This window comes from Drosophila nasuta, chromosome 2R, assembly GCF_023558535.2.
Source record: "Drosophila nasuta strain 15112-1781.00 chromosome 2R, ASM2355853v1, whole genome shotgun sequence".
Classification (NCBI taxonomy): Eukaryota; Metazoa; Arthropoda; class Insecta; order Diptera; family Drosophilidae; genus Drosophila; species Drosophila nasuta.
In genome coordinates, this window is record NC_083456.1 from 21,704,735 (window position 1) to 21,719,026 (window position 14,292).

Sequence of the window (14,292 nt, forward strand, 5' to 3'; positions counted from 1 at the left end):
AGTGTTGATTATATTCCATCGATATGTACAAAATAGGATCAGTTGAGTAAAGGAAACGGAAATGCAGCTTGAATGATTTGCCAGACGCTGAACACTCAGAGGACAACATCGTTAAGTATCGATAATTTTCTATCGATATGTGCACAAAATAGCAGCAGCAGCGCAACATGCTGAAAGTGCAATCAAATTTGGATAAACAGGGACGATACGCTATTTTGCTGAATCATAGAGAATTAATCAATCAAATATACAGTGCAACAGTGACAGATAATACGACTTATGAACTCAAGAAGCAGTTGTTTTATTTTCATCAACCCAAAACAACAACAACAAACCAAAAGAAACGGAAAAGGAAGTTGAATGATGCGCCGAATATTCAGCAATCGGAGGACAACATTACTGAGTACTTGAAGCTGTTGCCCGAAGTGGAGAATAGTGATGTGGAAACATCTTTACCACGTTACTGGGAAGCCGAGTACACGCTGCCACAGCTGCACGGCAGCAATCTAAGTGGCAAATTTCAAGAGTTCCACAACGGAAATAGCTCATCCTATATTATACCTCAAGCTGCTCGCTTTTACAATCACAATGTGGAACAGTTGACCGCATTGCTGCCACAATTGTTGCCCAGCTATGATGTCATCGTCTTGGATCCGCCATGGCGCAACAAATACATTCGCCGCATAAAGCGCACCAAACAAGAGTTGGGCTATGCGATGCTGGATAATGATCAGCTGAGTCAATTACCACTTGGTCAGCTGATCCATGAACGCACTTTGGTGGCCATTTGGTGCACAAACTCTAGACAACATCAGCAGGCGCTGGAAACCAATTTGCTGTCCAGTTGGCGATTACGATTGTTGCATAAACTTCGGTGGTACAAATTAAATACGGAGCACCAATTAATTAGTGATTTAAATTCTGGAGATGTCACCCAAAAGCAGCCCTACGAGATGCTCTATTTGGCCTGTCATGTGGAGAGCGACGCAAGCTATGCTGAGGAACTGAAACAGACGGAACTGTTGCTTAGCATACCCAGCATTGTGCATTCCCATAAGCCGCCGCTGTTGGAGTGGCTGCGTTCACATTTGAAGCTGGGTGAGCATCAAAAGGAACCCAATTGTCTGGAGCTCTTTGCCCGCTACTTACAGCCCAACTTTACATCTATTGGCCTTGAAGTGTTGAAACTAATGAATGAGCGACTTTACGATAAAGTCGTAAAGCAAATCTAGCTAATACAGTTTATAAGAGTTATATACAAAAAACCTTCAAAAAACCAATGGTACTCTTCGTTTGTTTTTTTTAAATACTTAAAAGTATTTCCCTATTAAATGTACAATATATTTGAAAATTTGTTGTTTTATTATCATTTTTATTTGTGTACTGTTAATGAGAGCAAATGCAACAAAAATTTTGTATGTGAGAGTGTAGGCGAAATGTTAAACATTTGTAGTGTGTGGGGTGGAGTTTTTGTGTTTGGTTTTGTTGTGTGTGTGTTAAATTAAGTATTAAAATATTAAGCATTATTAATACACTTGTATTTGATGAAGTTTGTTTTTTTGCTTTTTTGCCTATTCATGGCCCTGAGCCATGGCGGCAGGATTAGTTGGCTCGTTGCCACCACGTTTCTTTGAGCCCGAAACAATATCATCGATGCGCAGCAACAGAATTGCAGTCTCCACGGCAGTTTTGTAGGTCTGCAACTTGACAGCTAACGGCTCCCAAATGTTCTTCACGTTCATGTCGACAATTTCACCAGATTCGCCATCAATGCCCCAGGCACAAACGCCGGCGGCTTTGTGTGAAGCGTGCTTGGCACGCAGTGCGGTCAAGGCACGAATAGTATTGGCGCCACAGTTCTGCGCCAAGGTGCGTGGAATGATCTCCAAGGCGTGAGCCACAGCCGTGTAGGGTCCCTTCACCTGTTTGCGGGTGAGCAGCTGGGAAGCAGCCATTTCGACGGCGCCACCGCCAGCCACAAGACGTGGCTCCAACACCAGGTTGCGTGCCACATGCAGAGCATCTTGCAGATTGCGCTCCGTCTCGTTGAGTATATCCTTGCTGGCACCGCGCAGCAAAATAGTACAAGCCTTGGGGTCCTTGCACTGTGTGACAAACGTAAAGTACTCGTCGCCAATTTTCTTCACCTCAAACAGTCCGGCACCGGTGCCCACATCCTTCTCGGTCAGCTCCTCAGTGCGATTGACGATGGTGGCGCCACAGGCGCGGGCAATTCGCAAGTTGTCTGTTTTGCGCAAGCGCCGGATGGCTGTGATGCCCGCCTTGAGCAGATAGTGCTGTGCCAGATCGGACACACCCTTCTCGGTGAAGACCAGATCGGGCTTGACGGCAATAATGTCGGCGCAGACACGCTGCACGAACTCCTCTTCGATTTGCAACATGCGCGTAAAGTCTTGCTCACCAATGATCTCTACATTTGTCTGGCTTTCGCCCTTCTTGTACTCCAGCGAGCAGTCGAGCAACACAATGCGCGGATTCTCAATGTAGCGACGCATCTTGGCGTGTGTCACATCCTTGTTGATCATGACGCCCTTCAACACGCAGGACTCATCGATGGAGCCACCGGGAATCTTCTCCACCTTGGCATAACTAAATAAATAGCAAATTTAATAAACTATACTTAAATATTAATTCATTTGTAAGCTTACCGCTTGATGTCCACCTCCAAACGTCCATTCTCATTCAGTGTAACCGTCTCAACGGCATCCAGGGCAATTTTCACAGCCAAATCAGACCACTTGCCAATGAATTTGGTACCCACACACGCCTTGACCACCTCAGCCATCTTCGCCTTATCTTTCACATCCAATTGCACACTCAGATCGGACTGTAGGTGATTGACAATGTCCTCGAGTGCTTCGCGATATGCGCGAATTATGACAGTCGGATGAATTTGCTGTTGCAGGAATGGCTCGGCAGCGGCCAACATCTCGCCGGCCAGCACAATGACAGAGGTGGTGCCATCGCCCACCTCTTCATCCTGTGTGCGTGCAATTTCGATCATGCTCTTTGCCGCTGGATGCTGCACCGTGATTTCACGCAAGATCGCATTGCCATCGTTGGTCATCACAATACCGCCCATGGGATCCATCAACATCTTTAGCATGGCCTGGGGGCCCAAGCAGGTGCGAATCACATCGGCAATGGCCTGAAAAATCCAACAAATTTCGAATCTTTTAACAGATGGTCAACAACAACAACATCAAATGCAGACATGTGAGTCACACGCACACACACACGCATACAATTGCTCACACGCACACACACTCATACCTTTCCGGCTTGAATATTCTCCAACTGCACTTTGCGGCCCGATTCTCTTTTTGTGTTTTGACCTAAGTTTATAGATTTGTTTAGTTAATTGCTCCGGTTATCTTAATAATTTGTTACTCACTCAACACAAGGATGGGTTGCTGTCCACCAAACATGTTTATATCGGGTTTTTAATTAAATTTTATGTGAAAATAAAAGAACTCGTGCCTCGCGTTGTGCTGCTGTTGCCGCTGGTTCGAAAGAGAATGCTTGACGTTTGTTTTTGAGGTTAGGAACGGTGACGCACGATTCGAGAAGATTCGATAAATATAATTATATTGATTTCTTACTATCAAGCTAAATAAAACAAATATGATTTGAAAGCAAATTATGCAAAAATTAATTTAATTGCATAGAAGTCGTACCAACTTTGAATTCATACTATTTCGCTACAAAAACGCAAAATGAGTAATCTTTTATCGAAAAGCCATCGTTATCGATGCTTGAATTGGTAACACTTACAAAACAGCTGTTGCTTTTTGTTTATAAACGTTTTCTTGCGGCATTTTGGTGGGTGATAAAAAAACACTGCTATGGATGCCAAAAAGATATCCTTTGGCTTTAGCAAAGTGGCTAAGAAGCCCAGCATTTTGCCACCCAAAGTAGCAAAAGAAGAAAACAAAGTCGAGCTCATCAAATGCCTCGAAGGCAAAGAAATCAAACTTGTCGCGTAAGTTAACAATATTTTTTGTTCAGACACAATAACTAATTTAAATTATTTCTAGTGAAAAGCACGAGGAGGCGCCACTAATCATTCAAATGGCCACCAATCAAAAAACGTCTACAGCGCTGGCCAGTCTGATGAAAAGACGAGCAGTGCTGTTGGGCGAAGATGATGGAGAACCCGAGGAGACGACCGCAGAGCCACAATCAATAGCCGAAGTCACCGCAAGTAACGACATCAGCAATTTGGAGCAACGTGCTGCACGTGAACTTCTGGCGGCCGCACAGAGTAATGGCAGTGAAATAGTGGAGGGTGAAAAGCTTGTATTACCTGCATTGAAAGCAGATGAATTACCACTTGACGGTGCCAAGGAATCGACTATAGATGATTATGATTCTATACCCATACAGCAATTTGGCTTGGCCATGTTGCGCGGTATGGGCTGGAAGGATCCTCCTCCTAAAAAGAAAGGTGCTGCGCCGGTAGACGATGCTCCATTTATGCGACCCAAAGGCATGGGATTGGGTGCGGATAAAGCACTCAAGTCGAAGGCACTTCTGGTACAGCCTGAGAGAAATGAGGTGCTGGAAATTAAGAAGCAAGCTTACGTACGTATCTTGGGTGGAAAGCTGAAGGATCAGTATGGGCAAATTGAAGGCTTCGACGATCATGCTGGTCGGGTGATTGTCAAAATGGCAATCGGAGGCGCCAAGGAGGCGTTCAATGAGTTTCTCTGCCAGCCCGTGTCGCGCAAAGAGTATTCACAGTATGGCAAATGCATAAGTAAGATCTAATTAACCTATATGTTTACGTAAAAGAGATTATTTGTTTTTTTGTTTCTTACTGTAGATTCGGCAAAGTATGAAGAGTTTAAGAAGCAAGAAAATGAGCACGGTCAAATTATTGTAAAACGCGAGAAGTCCACGGAAAGGAAAGACAGTCAAAGAGCAGACCACAGGGACAGACATCGTGAGCAGGACCATAAACCGTACAAAACAAAGGAGGAAGAACGATCGCATAGATCAAGGGATGAAAACCACAAATCTTATAGATCAAGGGATGAAGATCGCAAGCCGCACAAAAGCGAACATCGCAGCATTAAGACCGAAGATCGTCGAGCTGACAACAGAGATTACAAAGATGAATGCAACAGTTACAGACAAGACGAACGCAAAGCCTACAAGACCGAAGATCGACGAAGAGACGACATAAGTGGCAGCAGCAGCAGTCGTTACCGTCAAGATTCACGTAGCAACAGTTGCACTTCCAAAACGAGTAGCCGCCGACGACAGCAAAGCACCTCAGATGATGCAGACGATACTGGTGAGTCAACGGAAAGCGATTCTGATTCAGCATACGAGCGCAAGGACAAGAAAAAGTCGAAAAGTGGTAAATCTAAAAAAGAAATCGAAGAAGTCAAAAAGTAAATCTCACCGCCATCGTCATTCAAGTGACTCCCAAGAAGACAGCGATTCTAGCCTAGATGAGCGTTCGCGACGTCGTCATTCCAGCAAGCATAAAAAAGAAGACTAAGAAGAGCAAGCATGCGCGCTCTCGCACTCGCTCCAGATCTCGCGAAGGGCGTGGCAGATAGTACAAAGAGCATTTAGTTTACTTCAATTGAAAACTTTATTTAAATATGTTGGTATCGATCGATCGGTTGACGACGCCTAAGCTTTTGTATACTTATGCGGGATTATCATTAAATTTCATCTAACTCACAAAAATTAATCACAAATTTGTCTTTTTTCTTGTTCTTTGAGATTCTTAGGGTCCCATACTACACACACAATATGTTATATTATACGACGTATAGGAATTGAAAATATCTTATGTTTAAAAGTCATGGTTTTACAACAAAGTTGATTAGGTGAGTGGAGAATGATAATACTTTCAATATATGCGCATATAGTATACTTTGCTTTCATTTAAGATGATTACTAAATGTAATTGTTATGAATATAGTAATGGCAAGTTGATGACTTAGTTATTTATATATGTTTCTTTCTTTTTTTTTTGGTCAAATGTGGTGAATGCGTGGTTTTGTGGTTGTATTACATATTTAAAAATGCGTAAGGTATAATGCCATAAATTTACTGCAGCTTTTTCTTGCCATATTGGATTTTATCATTGACTATTTTGGAAGCCTTCTGTATGATGGACTTGAACACGTCCTTTTCATTCAGGCCGGGCCACAAGGCAACCAATACAGTGGCGCAGTACATGAGCAACAGATTGTTGATGATAGCACCAATCCAGGCCAAAATTAACAATCCCAAGCTAATGACTATGACAACCTGTTTAAAGGAAAATTTAAGAGTTTAATTGACAAGAAATTAAATTATTAATATAAGAACATACCAATGTGGGCTTGCGTTCCTTGAATAGATAATCGTACCACTCCCCGATCCGCGATTTAATATTATACAACTGGCCACAGACTTCCTCGAACTTTGCCTCTTGTTCGCCATCCCATTTGCCACCGCTGCAAACTAGACGCGACACCATTGGCAGCACAAAGTCCATGAAAAATGCTAGCAATGTTAGCAGTGAGAAGAGCGTTATGAATGACAAGTCTAGGTACCACAGCAACAGATACAAGAAACTGATGGCACCAAAGACAATGCCGGCATAGTATTGCTTTTCCCAGGTGAGAACGCCATAAGCACCAACAATGGCATTGCGAAATGGTTCCAAATCATGTTTTAGCTTAATTTGGGCACGCTTCTGTAAATTTAATGATGGCGGCATTTGTTGCATGTTCTTTTTATTGTAATTCACAATTTCTTATCCTTTACTTACCTGGTCAACTTGTGAAGTTGTCATCTTGACTGATCGATCTCTTTAAGAAAAAACGCTTTGCTGTTTGTCGTTTGCCGTGTAAAACGCCTACTGGTGTACGTTATTATTATTTTTTATATTTGGGAGAAAAATCAATTTGTTTGGTCGAGTTTTCTGAAGGACTGCGACGCTTTCGGAGGTGACCATAAGTTGGATATTAAGATATGGCATTTATTTCGCAAATATACCAAATATACCAATAACTAGTAGCTTGGTTACACTGTACAAGGGTATGAAGAGATTTTGAAAATTAATTAAAAAATGTTGGGGTAACTTTAACAGTTTACTGTGTGTTAACCAAGGACAAATTTTCTATTCAATGTACATATATTGCAAAAATTTCCAAAAGAAAAGGTAGAGGACAAAAGTTAAAATACGCCTGTTGATAGCAGTTGAAAGCTCATAGCAAACGCCCAATTAAAGGACTTCCGGTATTTTTCACTATTTTAGTATCAGAGAGTATATAATATATACTTGCGTTGGGCACACTGATAGATCGAAGGGACTGCTACTGATAAATACCCATGACAAGCTTAATCGAAAAAGGTATCGTTTATCATACTCGATACTTTAGCAAATGACTTGAACAAATTAACGCAAACTGATTTTAGCTTTTTGTTGACTAAAACTAGCTTCCTATATTTACAAAATGAGCTGCCCAGGTTTTGGAGAAGTAAACATACCGTCGTCTCGAGCCTTTTGGGACGACTGCGAAGAGGATGAATTCGACAACGTTGAACCGGCATCACAGTGAGTCTGCAGTTTTTTGTTTATAAAATGAAATGTTTATATAGAAGTATATTAACAGGTTGCACCTAAATTTTAATGAGGGCGAATCAGAAGCTCCCATTGCCAGTGAACTATTCGTGTTGGTGGAAGGACCACAAATAACAGAATTTTGTAACGCTTCGTTGCTACAGGATGCCAAAAACATTTGCAGCATACCGGCAAAATCGTCGTCTTTGCATTTGAATGCAGCCAAAGCACACTTATTGGCTACACTCGAAGAAGATTTCAACAACAGTGGTGAAATTACAGAGCTGCTTCTGCCTTATGCTCAATTGGCTAAGAAGGTGTTGACGATCACAGTAAAACCAAAGATGGAGTACAAAAGCGAAGATATCAACAGGTATTGCAATGAGGTCGCCATTGTGCACAGCATTGGTGGTCCATCCGGCGATAAGACCATAAGTCAACTGGAGGCGCCCAATTTTATATCCGGTGTAGCAGCTGGTGGTGAGTTTTTACACTTTGCTTTTCTTTCGTGCATGTTTATGCATTTTTTGTTTTGTTTTTCTTCCCCACATAGTTGCTAGCTGGCGCCAGCAGATGCAGCTTCCGTTCAATTCATATGTGGTGTACGTCGATAAGCTACCTATAGATGGCGTTACTGCCGGACCATTGATCAAGCTATTACAACAATCCGGAGTCCAATGCAGCGATCGCTATGTTCCCAAACCCAAACCCAGTTCTTATTTATATTCTTAATATTGGGGGAGGCATGAATGTATATTTCTGAATAAATTGGTTGAGGTGTTGTATAAAGAAAAAATCAAAAATCAAATACAACGTGTACTTATTTCAACACTTCAAAGATGCTCAAGTTGAGCTCCTTGCTCCGCTGTTCCATGTGCGCCTTGGCAATAGCAATGAACTGAGGCCGCGATAGCAGGGAATACGCTGGCACTAGTAGCGACGAGATCAGCATATGCAGTTCTTTGTGACCACTGCTAAACAAATCCAGGCCCAACTCTAGAGCAGTGCCAAAATCACATTCATCCACCGCGATATTGGCGGCATTTGCCACCGGCTGCAGCTTTTCTAGCACAGCTTGCTTGGCATTGTCGCTGTCTACTCCGAGATCCTTCCGCTCGAAGAGTGCCAGAATTTTCTTGAGTTCCGCATCGCTGACAGGCAACGGACGATATCCTTGCTGTGACTTGCGTTCGTAGGGCACAACAATGCCAGCTCGATGAAAGGATTTGGCCATGACACGTTTATTACGCTCTTTGGTCAACGTATCCAGATCGGGCAATGGATTATCACTAAGATGCTGCTTCACGGCTTTCTTGGTGGCCGCAACTTGAGCGGTGTTGAAAGGCGTGCCCACGAAGTCATGTTCCAAGTAGTACAGGAAGGCATCGAAGATGTTGCCAGCAATAAATTGAAATTCACAGTTTTGTGTGGAATCATTACGCGCTAGGAGTAGACGATCTTTATCCTGGGGCACATCACGCCAGTAGCCATAATGGATGCCCGTATTTTTGCGAACAAAAACCGTCTGGAACTCGGGCGGATCGTAGTAGAAACGCCAATGTCTCAAATAATCGCCAGGTTCACCAATTTTAGCTTTATGGAATTTCCCAGCGAGGAACTCAAAGGGTGCCACCAACTGCAGTTGGAACATTTGTTCAATGTGCTGCAAAACAGCTGTTTTAGTTGTGTCCTTTTTGAGCGTATTGATAAACTGCCAGAATGCATAGAAATCTGGTGGCATTTCGACCAGAAATTTGTGGCGGATGAATTCGTTGCTCTCACAGAGATTATCGTATTCCTGCTGCACGGAGAGGCGAATGCGCTTCTCCAGTATTTCCATATAATTCTTGCCGGCAATATTGTTCATTGCCTCCTTGTGAAGCTGCGCAGTTTCCGTTTCATATTCGCCGACTGCAGCAACTGCTTCTATTTCTCTTGCAGAACTGCTGGTATTTGGACTGTCCTCTTTTTGGGGACTTACTTCCTCCTTGTTGTCGGCTGTGCTAGTCGTTTTGCGTTTTGGCGCCATTTTTGGAATATCTGTTTCCTTGCTGGGATGATTGTACTTTTCGAGATGGGCCTCATTGCGCTGATAACACTTGTCCCAATATTTGCAGTCTTCCTTTGGCATTTTGTTAAGCAGATGGATGCTTTAGTTATTTGTAATGCACATTAAAAGGAAAAATATTGCAAAGCTTTCTCTTGTTCTTGCCGGGAAATAAACACCAGCAAATCTGTCGCAGTGTGACCTCAAGTTGCATATTAAAAGATACCAGACCACTAGTTGAAACTTGAAATGGAAGCTAATAAAGAGAATTTGGTATTTTCTTCGGTTCTTATTTTGCCAACAGGGGGAGCTTTTCGTGAACGACTTTAACCTACCCTGTAATTTGTATTGAAACAAGCACAAATTGCGATATATATATATATGTAAAACAAAATGTTCTTTTTTGATCGATTTCGTCTCCTTCTCAGTACATGTTAGAATGATGTTTGGTTTTTAATTGTCGTTGTACTTCATTCAATGAATACAAACCTTAGTAAAAGAATCAATTTGAGGGTTGGTTAGTTAGTATTACAATAAATGTATGTATGTATATGGGCAGGCGTTTCAAAAGCGAAAACACAATAAAATCTACTACAAATGCTCCTAGTCCTCGACGGCGCACATCACCGAATAGACGCACTCCTCCTTATTGATCAGGTGACAGGTTTTGTTGACCAGCGACATCAATTGATTTACATCGGTTGCCCAGTTGTTCAATATGTCGGAGGCGCTTTTCTTTGTGGTAAAGTAGATAATGCCAGCTGGTCGATCGATCTTGACACGTATTGTGTCACTATTGGCCAACTTCGATAGATATTCCTCACAGCGATTTGTGGGCAAATTAAGCAGTTCGCTCATACGCGACAAATGCAATCGTGAATAGTACATTGCAATAATGCGAATATTCTAAAAATAAAAAAAAAATTTTGTTAAATCACTATTTCCAAAAACATACATTGTAAACTTTGATGTTGATGATGCCAGTCAGGGCAAAGTTTTTATGTTTTATAATAGATGTCCAACTTACGTGCTCTATCAGGCGATCTTTCAGCTCAGTGATGCACTTCTTGCCATGCTTTGTGCTGTCTTTGAACATTTCATTCTCGGCCAGGACCAAGCCAAAATCAGCATTGAAAGTATCAAAATTAATCAGCTCCTTTGACATGAACAGACGCAGTATTTCTCTAAAAAAAGGCATATCATATAAATAAGTATAGACTCAATTATATAATTTGTAAATATTACTTATAGACGGGAACATCCTCAAGCTTCTTGTTCTTGGACAAATGAGCCATCATATCACTCTGTTCGTTGTCATAAGGAGCCAGGACACAGTAGAGCACAGCGCAGACCAGTTTATCGGTCAACTCCTTTTTCTGTGCATCTGTCAGTTCGGTTTCAAGCTCAATTGCTGACACGGTTGCCTCAGACTTTTTGTCCTCCTCATCTTTCGTCTTTTTCTCCTCGCTCTTTTTCTTTTCATCGCCTCCAGTTGATGATTCCACAGCGGCTGGCGCTTTCTTACGTGGTGGCTCAGCAATAGCCTGATAGTGACGCGAGGTATTTAGGAATGATGTATCCCGATTCAACTGTATCATTAAATTGTAAAACTTTAGCTTGAGATCATGCTGAGCCGGATCATCGAAGAACTTGATGCTGATCTTCTTGGCAATGATCTGCGTTGACACATAATCCTCCTTCAGCAGGCACAGTCGCATTTGCTCCAAGATGAGCTCAACCTTCTCACGTTTATCCATTGAACCATAGGTCTCCACTTGCAACTCTTCCATAACAGCAGCTGCACCAGCCACATCACCATCGGCTTCTTTGATGTCAGCCAGAATTTTGGTTAAACGAGCACGCTCGATTTCCACATATATTTTTCCCTCAGTTACAGAACGCAGCGTATCGATTAACTTAAGTTTGGTTTCCTTGTCGGGAGTCTTGTCCACGTATGTGCAGCACTCTTGAATCATCTTGACTACCGCCTGCTTTAGCTGCGAACGACGTCGCACCAACAATGAAACGTATTCGTTCAACGCATTCCAGTTGCCCGCCTCGAGGCAGATCTGACAGATGGCAACAAGGACGCGGGAGCAGGAGACCATGTCAGCGCCCAGACGCGTTTGTTTCTCTAATTGCAGCATCATTTCGATGGATTCGTGAAAGGCGTCGGGATTCTTTTTAGCCAATTCCTTGGCCAGTGGGATTTTTTCATTGCAGGCTGGCTCATAGTCCACCTCCATTTTTGTAATGCGACCGCCATCGAACAAGTATGTATCCATGATGAGCTAAGCAACAAAATAATATGCACAAATTAAAGGATTTTTGTTGACGTTGTTGTTGTTGCTGTCGTAGTTGTGGCTGCTATGACAAGGCAATTTTTGTATGTACCGCTACTTACATTTGCTGTGTGTACAAATCGAACTAAGTGTATTTATTTATTGTTCAACAAAGTTATTCGAACTCTTTGCCACAGCGTTGAGCGGTAGCTTTTATTATTAAACACTTAATAATACGTCCTGAAGGAAACAAATGCGGTGAATTTCGATCAAAACTCTGCAGAAATTTGCTTACAAATGATGTTAAGTTGGCTGCGCGTAACTCAGTGTTGAATAGTGTCATGAAAACGGTATATTTTCGAATTGAACGAATTAGCAAAACTACAGTGATTTATGAAATATACATAAACGTCAAATAATTTTTAAAAACGCATATTTAAAAGTAAATAAATCTGTTCAAAAATTCAAATTCACAATATGGCCACTTTGAGCAAAAAGCGAAAACGTACGGTAAGGTGTGCAGCCCTAGTGTTACAATTTGTCATTCAGTGCACTGCGCAACACTGAACGCTTCAGTCTTTGTTAAGCCGCGAAAAGTTTCGCTAAACATACAATTTTTAGTGAATTAATTTTAATTGCGAAAACGCAGTATTATTAATTTGTCTAAAAAGTAAAAGCATTGCATTATACGTAATTAAATCTCTGCACAGAACCGCAAACGTTTGCTGTTTCGACGCTACAACTACAATCACATTTTACGCGCCAAATTAAGGGGTAGCCGCAAGAAGTGGACGACTATCAACAAAATGGCACAAATACAGGAATATCAAGACTTGGTGCTCGATGCTCTCGAAACAGTTCAATTCAAGCTGAGTAAGTTGCAAGTTACTGACAAGTTACAGTTAAACAGGGTCATTAAGTCACATTTTGCAGTACGCGACAAGACAGACATCAACAACGATGCCTTGATTTTCCACCCCGCGATGGCACATCAAATCTTTGGTGAATCTGAGACAATTTTTGGCTACCAAGGATTGCAAGTACGTGTGCTATACACGGCCGGACCGTTGCACATCTATCTGGGCATTGAGTACGAGAAACGTGTCAATGAAATATCTGGCGGTGAAATCAAAGCAGACGACGTAGTGGCGACAATTGCGCAGAGTTTGCCTGATGGCTGCTATTTTATCAACCAGGATGAGTTCCTCAAGACGCTGGACAAAGCGGACAAGTTCCAGCCATTCGGCGAGAAGCTAAGCGAGTACACGCAACGTGGCGATGATGGCAGCGAACGTCTCTTTGAGATCTATCAATGCGACTACAAGTTGTCTTCCTTCCTCAAGTTCTTTGCACGACTGCAAACATTTATTTTGTGGTTTGTGGATGCCGCATCTTACATTGATACCGATGATGCACAGTGGTGCTACTTTATTTGGTATATATATCATTCAATATGCTCCTTGCAATCCACTTAATTGTATGCTTATTGCAGCTACGAAAAGTACAAGAACAAGGATGGACAGTATCAATATGCCACCGCTGGCTACACCACGGTCTATGAATATTATGCGTATCCGCAAAACAAGAGGCCACGCATCAGTCAAATGTTGATATTGCCGCCATTCCAAAAGCTAGGCTTGGCCACTCAGCTGGTGGAAACGATTTATAAGTTTTATCAGTCGCAGAAGAACGTTGTGGACATTACTGTCGAGGATCCTTCAGAGGATTTCCAACGTTTACGAAATTTTGTTGATGCCAAATTGTGCAAGGAACTAAAGTGTTTTGCACGCAACGAAATCATCAAAGGTTTCAACAAGGAAATGGTGCGAGAAGCACGCGAAGCCTTGAAGTTGAATCCGCGGCAAGTGCGCAAAGTTTATGAGCTGTTGCGTCTCTATTACACCAATGTGCACGATGAGAAAGAGTATCGATCCTACCGTCTGGAAGTGAAGCGACGATTGAATGCCGTTTACTATAAGCAGTTAAAAGATCTACAAAAAATGGAACGCTTCAAGATGGATACTGAAATGTTGCGGGCACGTTTGCCCAGCATGAAGCAGCGCATTGAGCAGCTGCAGGAAGAATATGTACTGATCGAACAGGATTACAAGAATACAATTGATAAGCTGCGCGCCTAGATGGAGTGAAGATTTTAAACAAAACACAAAACATAAAACATGCCATTGGGTGTTGATTAATTTATTACGTTTTTCGGTTCTTCATATGTTGATTACAAAATACAATTTGTTGCTATAAGCCTACAGTAGGATTCTGTCGAATAAATATGTATTAAAAATACCTACACATGTGTGTGTCTTGTCCAAGAGTGTATATTTTGGGTGCGTATGTAGAATTTGAGGCGTGTGTTG

General features: G+C 42.1%; 8 protein-coding genes across 9 annotated transcripts; 4 read left to right on the top strand and 4 right to left on the bottom strand.

Moving 5' to 3' along the window:
- Positions 1–139: 139 nt before the first annotated feature.
- Positions 140–1,282, top strand: LOC132786532 (N(6)-adenine-specific methyltransferase METTL4). Its single transcript, XM_060793081.1, has one exon. The coding sequence runs from the start codon at positions 168–170 to the stop codon at positions 1,230–1,232; it is 1,065 nt and encodes a 354-aa protein (XP_060649064.1). The 5' UTR covers positions 140–167; the 3' UTR covers positions 1,233–1,282.
- Positions 1,283–1,343: 61 nt separating this feature from the next.
- LOC132786526 (T-complex protein 1 subunit gamma) lies at positions 1,344–3,562 on the bottom strand. Its single transcript, XM_060793074.1, has 4 exons — positions 3,416–3,562; positions 3,295–3,356; positions 2,670–3,169; positions 1,344–2,610 (listed from the first exon to the last, which is right to left on the bottom strand). The coding sequence occupies exons 1-4, from the start codon at positions 3,447–3,449 to the stop codon at positions 1,572–1,574; spliced, it is 1,635 nt and encodes a 544-aa protein (XP_060649057.1). The 5' UTR covers positions 3,450–3,562; the 3' UTR covers positions 1,344–1,571.
- Positions 3,563–3,661: 99 nt separating this feature from the next.
- Positions 3,662–6,263, top strand: LOC132786527 (G-patch domain and KOW motifs-containing protein). The gene is given in 5 exon segments (XM_060793075.1): positions 3,662–4,003; positions 4,059–4,780; positions 4,847–5,403; positions 5,405–5,515; positions 5,517–6,263. Coding segments are annotated over 5 exon segments (1,602 nt in total). The 5' UTR covers positions 3,662–3,866; the 3' UTR covers positions 5,592–6,263.
- Positions 5,960–6,976, bottom strand: LOC132786536 (ADP-ribosylation factor-like protein 6-interacting protein 1). The gene is made up of 3 exons (XM_060793085.1): positions 6,800–6,976; positions 6,359–6,724; positions 5,960–6,294 (listed from the first exon to the last, which is right to left on the bottom strand). Exons 1-3 carry the CDS (start codon positions 6,821–6,823, stop codon positions 6,091–6,093), a joined length of 594 nt encoding a protein of 197 aa, XP_060649068.1. The 5' UTR covers positions 6,824–6,976; the 3' UTR covers positions 5,960–6,090.
- Positions 6,977–7,394: 418 nt separating this feature from the next.
- Positions 7,395–9,100, top strand: LOC132786535 (uncharacterized). The gene is made up of 3 exons (XM_060793084.1): positions 7,395–7,588; positions 7,647–8,074; positions 8,148–9,100. Exons 1-3 carry the CDS (start codon positions 7,488–7,490, stop codon positions 8,324–8,326), a joined length of 708 nt encoding a protein of 235 aa, XP_060649067.1. The 5' UTR covers positions 7,395–7,487; the 3' UTR covers positions 8,327–9,100.
- LOC132786531 (histone PARylation factor 1-like) lies at positions 8,415–9,917 on the bottom strand. The gene has a single exon (XM_060793079.1). The coding sequence runs from the start codon at positions 9,723–9,725 to the stop codon at positions 8,415–8,417; it is 1,311 nt and encodes a 436-aa protein (XP_060649062.1). The 5' UTR covers positions 9,726–9,917.
- A 164-nt stretch (positions 9,918–10,081) lies between these two features.
- LOC132786528 (26S proteasome non-ATPase regulatory subunit 12) lies at positions 10,082–12,230 on the bottom strand. The gene is made up of 4 exons (XM_060793076.1): positions 12,046–12,230; positions 10,887–11,932; positions 10,669–10,825; positions 10,082–10,547 (listed from the first exon to the last, which is right to left on the bottom strand). Exons 2-4 carry the CDS (start codon positions 11,924–11,926, stop codon positions 10,245–10,247), a joined length of 1,500 nt encoding a protein of 499 aa, XP_060649059.1. The 5' UTR covers positions 11,927–11,932; positions 12,046–12,230; the 3' UTR covers positions 10,082–10,244.
- Positions 12,231–12,327: 97 nt separating this feature from the next.
- Positions 12,328–14,221, top strand: LOC132786530 (histone acetyltransferase type B catalytic subunit). Of its 2 annotated transcripts, none has more exons than XM_060793077.1 (4): positions 12,328–12,433; positions 12,634–12,796; positions 12,857–13,358; positions 13,416–14,221. In XM_060793077.1, exons 1-4 carry the CDS (start codon positions 12,401–12,403, stop codon positions 14,059–14,061), a joined length of 1,344 nt encoding a protein of 447 aa, XP_060649060.1. In that variant the 5' UTR covers positions 12,328–12,400; the 3' UTR covers positions 14,062–14,221. The 2 variants fall into 2 exon arrangements, with proteins under 2 accessions (XP_060649060.1, XP_060649061.1); XM_060793078.1 differs by having other exon boundaries at positions 12,424–12,438.
- The last annotated feature ends 71 nt before the right edge of the window (positions 14,222–14,292 follow it).

Bases quoted from the DNA above. Each gene is read 5' to 3' on its own strand.
- LOC132786530 (XM_060793077.1), top strand. From the start codon at position 12,401: ATGGCCACTTTGAGCAAAAAGCGAAAACGTACG. The intron at 12,797-12,856 runs GTAAGTTGCAAG...CACATTTTGCAG, and splicing joins AACAGTTCAATTCAAGCTGA to TACGCGACAAGACAGACATC. The intron at 13,359-13,415 runs GTATATATATCA...TGCTTATTGCAG, and splicing joins CAGTGGTGCTACTTTATTTG to CTACGAAAAGTACAAGAACA.
- LOC132786526 (XM_060793074.1), bottom strand. From the start codon at position 3,449: ATGTTTGGTGGACAGCAACCCATCCTTGTGTTGA. The intron at 3,170-3,294 runs GTATGAGTGTGT...TGGATTTTTCAG, and splicing joins AGAATATTCAAGCCGGAAAG to GCCATTGCCGATGTGATTCG. The intron at 2,611-2,669 runs GTAAGCTTACAA...CTATTTATTTAG, and splicing joins TTGGAGGTGGACATCAAGCG to TTATGCCAAGGTGGAGAAGA.
- LOC132786535 (XM_060793084.1), top strand. From the start codon at position 7,488: ATGAGCTGCCCAGGTTTTGGAGAAGTAAACATACCGTCGTCTCGAGCC. The intron at 7,589-7,646 runs GTGAGTCTGCAG...GTATATTAACAG, and splicing joins AACGTTGAACCGGCATCACA to GTTGCACCTAAATTTTAATG. The intron at 8,075-8,147 runs GTGAGTTTTTAC...TTCCCCACATAG, and splicing joins ATCCGGTGTAGCAGCTGGTG to TTGCTAGCTGGCGCCAGCAG.
- LOC132786536 (XM_060793085.1), bottom strand. From the start codon at position 6,823: ATGACAACTTCACAAGTTGACCAG. The intron at 6,725-6,799 runs GTAAGTAAAGGA...TTAAATTTACAG, and splicing joins CAACTTCACAAGTTGACCAG to AAGCGTGCCCAAATTAAGCT. The intron at 6,295-6,358 runs GTATGTTCTTAT...TCCTTTAAACAG, and splicing joins AGGAACGCAAGCCCACATTG to GTTGTCATAGTCATTAGCTT.
- LOC132786531 (XM_060793079.1), bottom strand. From the start codon at position 9,725: ATGCCAAAGGAAGACTGCAAATATTGGGACAAGTGTTATCAGCGCAAT.
- LOC132786532 (XM_060793081.1), top strand. From the start codon at position 168: ATGCTGAAAGTGCAATCAAATTTGGATAAACAGGGACGATACGCTATT.
- LOC132786528 (XM_060793076.1), bottom strand. From the start codon at position 11,926: ATGGATACATACTTGTTCGATGGCGGTCGCATTACAAAAATGGAGGTG. The intron at 10,826-10,886 runs GTAATATTTACA...GCCTTTTTTTAG, and splicing joins GAGGATGTTCCCGTCTATAA to AGAAATACTGCGTCTGTTCA. The intron at 10,548-10,668 runs GTAAGTTGGACA...TTTTATTTTTAG, and splicing joins AAGATCGCCTGATAGAGCAC to AATATTCGCATTATTGCAAT.